The sequence below is a fragment of the Dasypus novemcinctus genome, chromosome 3, assembly GCF_030445035.2.
Source record: "Dasypus novemcinctus isolate mDasNov1 chromosome 3, mDasNov1.1.hap2, whole genome shotgun sequence".
Lineage (NCBI taxonomy): Eukaryota > Metazoa > Chordata > Mammalia > Cingulata > Dasypodidae > Dasypus > Dasypus novemcinctus.
In genome coordinates this window covers 152,444,539-152,451,822 of record NC_080675.1, presented here as the reverse complement: position 1 = coordinate 152,451,822, position 7,284 = coordinate 152,444,539, and the positions used below count along the sequence as shown (strand labels likewise).

At 64.1% G+C, this 7,284-nt stretch overlaps 1 protein-coding gene across 1 annotated transcript; it reads left to right on the top strand.

Moving 5' to 3' along the window:
• Nucleotides 1-404: 404 nt before the first annotated feature.
• On the top strand, nt 405-6,132 carry ISL2 (ISL LIM homeobox 2). The gene is made up of 6 exons (XM_004468180.4): nt 405-556; nt 1,379-1,568; nt 1,850-2,112; nt 3,831-4,114; nt 4,752-4,919; nt 5,333-6,132. The coding sequence occupies exons 1-6, from the start codon at nt 499-501 to the stop codon at nt 5,447-5,449; spliced, it is 1,080 nt and encodes a 359-aa protein (XP_004468237.1). The 5' UTR covers nt 405-498; the 3' UTR covers nt 5,450-6,132.
• Nucleotides 6,133-7,284: the final 1,152 nt, after the last annotated feature.

Here is a 7,284-nt window from a genome sequence, read left to right as displayed (position 1 = left end):
TGGGCGCGCCCGGGGGGAGGCCGCCAGCAGGTCCGAGAGGAAGCTGCGAGCCGCGGCGGCGGCGTCGCGGCCTCGGCGGTGACGCAAGGTCCAGCAGGGATTGCCTGGCCCGGGGCGGGAGAGCGGCTCCGGGCTCCTTTCGGGGAAGGGGGCTGCGCTCCATTGTTCGCTCCAGGCCAATCAGTGCGTGCCCACCTCCTGCCGGCCAATCCCCGCCACCCCAGCTCTCCACCCGGCCCTCCCCGCCCCCCAGCTTCCAGGTCCCCCCCGCCTCCCCCCGCAGCCCCAGCGGTTCTGGGGAAGCTTGTGACGCCACCGGACCCGCCCCCCGCTTCGGCCTGGGGCGAGTGCGTGCTGACGTCATGCTGCGTGCGGGCCGGTGCGGAATCGCTCCTTCAACTCAGCCGGGCAGGAGTTAGTTAGCCAAGAGCTGAGGCTGGGCGCGCGACCCCGTCCTCCTGCCCCTGGCCGCACACTGTGCTCACATCTCTTTTCTGCATGGTGGATATTATTTTTCATTATCCTTTTCTGGGTGCTATGGGGGATCATTCCAAGAGTAAGTCTTTCTCCTTCTGTTTGTGGGTGTGTATGCTTGCGCTTAATATGCAATATTTCTAATGCAGAAGAATGTTTAGCCAATTCTACAAGTGGCTTCTGTTTGACAGGACACTTCGGGAGAGGAAAAATAAACGAATGTGTTTCTCCTGCAGGAGTGCTTATCTTCTGCCATCTCGTTGTCTCATTCTGTAATTAAACATTCTTGCTTCGGTCGGCTCGTCTGACCTCACGCCGTGAAATCCCCTGTTTTGCGCTACGGCAAATCAGGTTTATTGGAATGTGGGTTTTTGTTCGTCTTTCGGCCTTTCAAAGGATTTCTCTAGCTTGATCTAGAATATTTAAACTAAGAAATGTCAGAGAGGATGAGCGGAGACTCCTCGGGAGGGTGCTGTGTCCATTTGGGGACAGGAGGGAGTCGCCGCGAGAGGGAAAGTGCGGGTGGAAGGGCCGGGACCTCGCCGCTGGGTGTTGATGCGGTGGATCCGCAGTGCCTCAGTGTCCGTTCGCTCTTTCTTCTCACCTTCGTGGAAACGTTCGATAACAAGATATACTGATAAAGTGACTGTGCCCAAAGGAATGTCATAGTGAAAATATTCCGGGGGAAGACAAAAAAGCCGTTACAAAATCGGGAGATTCTGTTTTTTCGTTTCCAATGGTCTGGACCTTTCCAAAGCCCGACTCCTCTTCCGTGTGGTCGCGATTCTTGAAAGAGAGGGCGAGAGGGCGAGAGGGCGAGTGGGGTGGGCTGGGAGTGCAGTGGCCGAGGCGGCGGGGTCCCGGCAGCCAGGCCTGACGCGGGCCCCGCGCCCTTCCCCGGCAGAGAAGCCCGGGACCGCCATGTGCGTGGGCTGCGGGAGTCAGATCCACGACCAGTTTATCCTGCGGGTGTCGCCCGACCTCGAGTGGCACGCCGCCTGCCTCAAGTGCGCCGAGTGCAGCCAGTACCTGGACGAGACGTGCACGTGTTTCGTGAGAGACGGGAAGACCTACTGCAAGCGGGACTACGTCAGGTGAGGCCGGTGGGCGTCGGGGCTCCGGGCCGGGCTCGGGGTTGGCGTCCGGCCCGCGCGCCCCCGCCCGCCGGGAACGCAGCCCTCACCCGCAACGCCCGCCCGCCGACGAGGCAGTGCTCACTCTCCACGCGCGCCGCCGCGCGCCTCTCGGCGGGGGAACTTCCCGCACGCGGGTGGCTCCCGGCAGCCTCCCTGTGGGCTACAGATGGCGCGGGGCGCGCGGGCCCTCGGGGAGGGGGCAGCCCCGCGCTGACCGCGTCCGCGCCCTCGGCCCGCAGGCTGTTCGGCATCAAGTGCGCCAAGTGTCAGGTGGGCTTTAGCAGCAGCGACCTGGTGATGCGGGCACGGGACAGCGTGTACCACATCGAGTGCTTTCGCTGCTCCGTGTGCAGCCGCCAGCTACTGCCCGGCGACGAGTTCTCGCTGCGGGAGCACGAGCTGCTCTGCCGCGCGGACCACGGCCTCCTGCTCGAGCGCGCGGCGGCGGGCAGCCCGCGCAGCCCGGGCCCGCTCCCCGGTGCCCGCGGCCTGCATCTGCCAGGTAAGCCTCAAGGGCCGGGCCCTCCGCCGCCTGCGCCGAGGCAAGTGGGGTGTGTTTGGGGGTAAGGTTGGGTGCAGTACTGCGATGGGAATTGTCACCTGTGTTTGGTTCCGCTTGCCGGGATTGGGTGTTTTGCTGCGTGAGTGCAGGAGCCCTGTGTGCTGTGAACACGGGTGTGTGTTTGTGGGTGCCGGGGGAATTGTGGGAGGGTCAGCATGAGTCGGGGTTGGGGGTGTATGCGTGGGTGAACATGGGGAATTGTGCTTTCTGTGCCCAGGAACGCGTGGGATACAGTGCGACAACACCGACTACAGGGTGTCTTAAGTGGTGCTTGTCTGGGGTACTAGTATTCTGGAATTTCTTGGAGGAATATGGGCTGTTGTAAAAGAGGAAGGATAGGCTTGCTCAGGGCTATTTTTGTAAGGAATTTAGACCCCAACGGGGAGCTGGGCCTGCGCTCAGGCGGCCAGGAGCTCACCAGTAAAGACTGCTCCGAAGTCTGCCGCCCCACAAAGGAGTGTCTGTGTTTGTTTTTTGAGGCCCAGGTGGATGGACAATTTAGCCAAGTGCTTCTCAGGAGGGAGGAGAGCGGACTGGGGGATTACAGAAAAATACCTAAGGGAACGCCCCGGGTCCTAATCAGGATCTGCTCGAGAAAGGCTTCAGAGTGTGTGGTTGGCGGGGTAGGGGTGGTGAGAAGCAGGGCGTCCCCGCCCCAGGTAGGGGCAGCTTCCCGCAGGCAGCCGCAGGCCTGAAGCGCCATCTCTAGACCAGCCTGAGCCTCTGGGTGCTGTGCGGCCTTGCAGCGCTCCTCCCCTCTCGGGACCTCCCTTTCCTCCTCTGTAGAATGAGGAAATTGGGCTGGATGGGCTATTTGTAAATATTTGTCCAGAGCTAGAAATCCCTGGAGGGGGATATAAATCGAAACAGCGCGGCGCACGTCGGTGGGTGTGGAGATGGGTTCCGAAGGAGGTGAACTCGTGGGACAGGATAAAGCGGACGTAGGGCGCCCAAGCGTTCCCGCTTCTGCAGGGGCTGCCTCATTGTTGCGGGCTGAGGGCTGCCGGAGTCAGGCCCTGCACCCCCGGGCTGAGAGAGCCCGAGGCCAAGCGAGGAGCGGGCCGGGAGGGTGAGCGGCCGCTGGGAGGGGAACCTGGAGCCTTGAGGCGGGACCCCGGGTCGAGGCCCCCGGGCGGGCAGGAAGGAGCAGCCCCGGGCGCCGAAGGCCCGCCTCTCCGGGCGGCCCATCTTCGCTGCTTCCGCGCCTCCGAGCGAGGGGAAGGGACTTCTCGGGCCCCCGGCAGCCGGCCTCTTCGCGCACCAGAGTCCTGGGCGCTCTCGCCTCCTTCCTCTTTCTCGGATTTCTTCCGGGGTGCTTTGCTCGTCCCGCGGGCCCAAACGGGCTCTCCTGAGGAGGCCGGTGAGTGGAGAGGCACAGCCCCGGGCGGCCGCTCCCGTCCTGCGGTGGCCTGGCGCCGAGCTCCCAGGCCCTGCCGGCGTCCGCGGAAGATAGCTGCGGGGTGGGCAGCCCGGCCCGGGGCGAGGGGAAGGGCCGAAAACGCGCAAGTCCCCCCGGATAAGGCGAACAGTTAGAGACGGAGACCAACGAACGGAATAAAAGAGAAACGAAATCGGGCCCGGGAGGGGCGGGCCGCGCCCGGGAAGGCTGCGGACGGTTGGGTCGCGTCGCTCACCTCTCTGCCCCCGTGTCCCCGTAGACCCCGGGTCGGGCCGGCAGCCCCCGCTGCGTCCGCATGTGCACAAGCAGACGGAGAAGACGACCCGCGTGCGGACCGTGCTCAACGAGAAGCAGCTGCACACCCTGCGGACGTGCTACGCGGCCAACCCGCGGCCCGACGCGCTCATGAAGGAGCAGCTGGTGGAGATGACCGGCCTGAGCCCGCGGGTCATCCGCGTCTGGTTCCAGAACAAGCGCTGCAAGGACAAGAAGAAATCCATCCTCATGAAGCAGCTGCAGCAGCAGCAGCACAGCGACAAGACGGTGAGGAGCCGCGCAGCCAGAGGACTGGGTCGGGAGGAGCCTTGGGTTCGCGGGTGAGGCATCTGCATGCCCCTTCCAGGGCCAGGTCTCAAAGCAAAACCAGAGGGTACTCTATTCCCCACCCCACCCCCTCCAAATCGCGGGTTTGTGCCCTTGGAGCAAGGCTTGCCGTAGTTTAAGTCCCCTAATTACTTTATCTGAGGTCAGATCTCCCTGACCTAGTGGCTGCCCTGAGTTGAGAGGACCGGGAAGCAGCGAGGAATCCAAGGGCACATGGTTGTGTGCAGCCCCCGCAGGTCGAGTGGCAGGTTGTGTCCTTCCCTGGGCATATCGCAGTGGGAACCCTTTTCCTCTGCCTACCTGGGGAGGATGGGAGTGCAAGGCCTCGATCCCCGTCCCATGTGGTTGGCTCCCAGCGCTGAGCCTGGCCGGTGTGTGGTGGCCGGTCTGCGGGCCTCGGGGTATCGCGAGTGAAGAATGAGGCCCTAGTCCAGGGCCGGTGGAGTGAGCGCCAACCTTCACCCGGTAACCGCTGCAAGTCCCCAATCAGGCATCAGTGCCTCGCGCCCCAGTCTAGAAGGTGGAGGAAAAGGCAAGATCCAACTCGAACGACACGCGCCTTCTGCTTGCCCCGCAGAGCCTCCAGGGACTGACAGGAACGCCGCTGGTGGCAGGCAGCCCCATCCGCCACGAGAGCGCCGTGCAGGGCAGCGCAGTGGAGGTGCAGACGTACCAGCCGCCGTGGAAAGCGCTCAGCGAGTTCGCTCTCCAAAGTGACCTGGACCAACCCGCCTTCCAGCAGCTGGTGAGGCCCTGCTCCGGCCCTGCTCTAGCCGCCCCAGCCTGGGGACTCCCGGCTGTTCTCAAAGGCAAGGGTGGGGGTGGGATAACCCGGCCGGGTGGGGACTTCGCCTCACCGAGGGGGAGAGGAAGAGGTGGCTTTTCCATGGAGTGGCGGGCAGGGGGACAGCCCTCAGCACCGGGGTTCTAGTGGGTGGAACGAGTGGCTCACAACTCGCCCTAAGCTGGGTCTCCCTGGTGAAAGGGAGTGCAGGAGCCGCCACGGGATTCCGCAGCCCGGGCCGCCGCCCTCCTTCCGCGGGTGAGCCTGGGAACCTGGCCCGGCCTGCCGCAAGCCGCGGGCTAAACCCGGCGGAGCGCGGAGCACCGCTTTAGCGCGGTCTTCACCAGCTGCTCTGGTGTCTCCCGCCGCCCCAGGTCTCCTTCTCCGAGTCCGGCTCCCTGGGCAATTCCTCCGGCAGCGACGTGACCTCCCTATCCTCGCAGCTACCGGACACCCCCAACAGCATGGTGCCGAGTCCCGTGGAGACGTGAGGGGGACCCCCTCCCCGCCAGCCCGCGGACCTCGCATGCTCCCTGCATGAGACTTACCCATGCTCAGGCCATTCCAGCTCCGAAAACGCTCTCGCCTTTTTAATTACTGTTATTGTTATTTCAAGAGATGGAACCGAGAGAAACGGCCAGGACCGCCCAAAGCGCCAGGACAGCAACCTGTTTTCACGACTGGAGACCCCTGCTCCGAGTACTTTTATTTTTACAAACCAGATTTTGGGATTTACTAGGGTTAGCTCTGCCCTTTCCTCTTCCGCGCACCGTGGGCCGAAGCCTCTGTCTCTTCGCGCCCCCATCCTCTACCGCCCTTGGCGTGGCTGACACGCGGGGTCCTTCCTGCGCCGGGCCAGCCTGGAGCTGTCCCACCGGCTCCTGCCCCAGGCCCGCCGCGCGCTCCCAGGCGGCCTCGCCCGGACATTAGCCGGGAACAGCAAGGGGGACGCCCCAAAGAACCGACACTCAAATTCCCAAAGCGCATGATTGCTGGGGGGGAAAAGTAGAAACGAGACTTTTCTTGAAAATGTTTTAAGTTATCAATCGACGGAGGACAAAGTGTGTGAGCCTTTGCCGAACAAACAAACGTAAGTTATTGTTATTTATTGTGAGAACAGTCAGTTCATAGTAGGACGGATATTTTGATCTTAATAAAAAAAGTAATAATCCGATGCAGTGCTGCTCCTGCGTGCTCTTGGCGCAGCGGGAGGACTGAACGAACTTAAGTTCCAGAGTTGGGTTCGTCACAAGGAAAACAAGCCCCCGCGGGGTGGGCGGCGGAGGCTCCGCGCGGGCCCCGCTGCTCGCCCGCGCCTCCCTCGCCGGCGCCCGCGTGCTCCCGCGCGGGCAGGGGCCGCGCCCGGCGGGGATTGGGCGGCGGGCGGGGGCGGGGTCCAGGTGCCCGGAGCGCGTCCCCGCGGTGCGCGCGAGCGCCGGGGTCTCCCGGAACCCGGGCGCGCGCTCTGCTCGCGGCCGCCGGGCGCCTAGAGGTGGAGGGCGGCGGGGAGGGTGGGGCGACCGGGTTTGCGCGGGAAGCCCGCAGCGCTGCGGTGGCCGCCCCGCCGCGGTCTCCAGCCTGCAGTGGGGCCGGCGAGGGGCGGGGCTCGGTCCTGCCCAGCTTCGCCTCGGTGCTCAGCGCCCCGCTCCCGCAGCCCGCTCCAGCCCGCCGCCCCCGGAGCCCCGGCCCTCTGCCCCTCGCGCCTCTTTCGCCGCGGCGCACTCGTGCCCTCCTGGCGCTTCTCTTTCCGTCGTCTGGAGGCCGGAACCCCATCCCCGGGCGCCTCGCCCGCCGGTCGCCCCTGACTCGAGCAGCGAGGCCGGCCGGCGGGCCCTGGACAGACAGAGGGGCCGACCCGGACCAGATCCGGCCGCCGTGACGGCTCGTCCTCCGCGCTGTCCCCAGAGTGGATGCGCGACGTGATCAATCTCACTGCATTTATTAATTCCCCGGTCTAGACAGAGGAGAAGGCCGGGCGGCGGCTCCTTATCTGCATTTGGCATCACCTGCAAGCGATACACTGAAGGAGCCACAACAAGCCCCCGCTAGGATCGCGGCTGCTGGGGAAAATAAGTCCACCCAGAACCAGTCTGGCGTGTCCTCGGTTTATTTTCTTTCCAGACCCGAAATGGAGGGGGCGGGAGCCCGGGTGGGAGGGGGCTGGGAATGGCCCCTGGATATGCCGTGCCCAGGTCACTTGGTGTGACATTTCAAACCCCTGCGACTTATTTTCTTGAAAACTGGCTTTAGTGATCGCAGGAAATAACCGAGAGATACTGAATCTCCAGCAGGCCCCCGGGCAAGCACAAAAAACGGGAGGCTCAGG

What these genes read in the sequence shown, in the direction of transcription:
- ISL2 (XM_004468180.4), top strand. Translation starts at nt 499, where the DNA reads ATGGTGGATATTATTTTTCATTATCCTTTTCTGGGTGCTATGGGGGAT. An exon ending in TGCAAGCGGGACTACGTCAG is followed by an intron (nt 1,569 to 1,849) that starts GTGAGGCCGGTG and finishes CTCGGCCCGCAG; the next exon opens with GCTGTTCGGCATCAAGTGCG. An exon ending in AACCCGCCTTCCAGCAGCTG is followed by an intron (nt 4,920 to 5,332) that starts GTGAGGCCCTGC and finishes CCGCCGCCCCAG; the next exon opens with GTCTCCTTCTCCGAGTCCGG.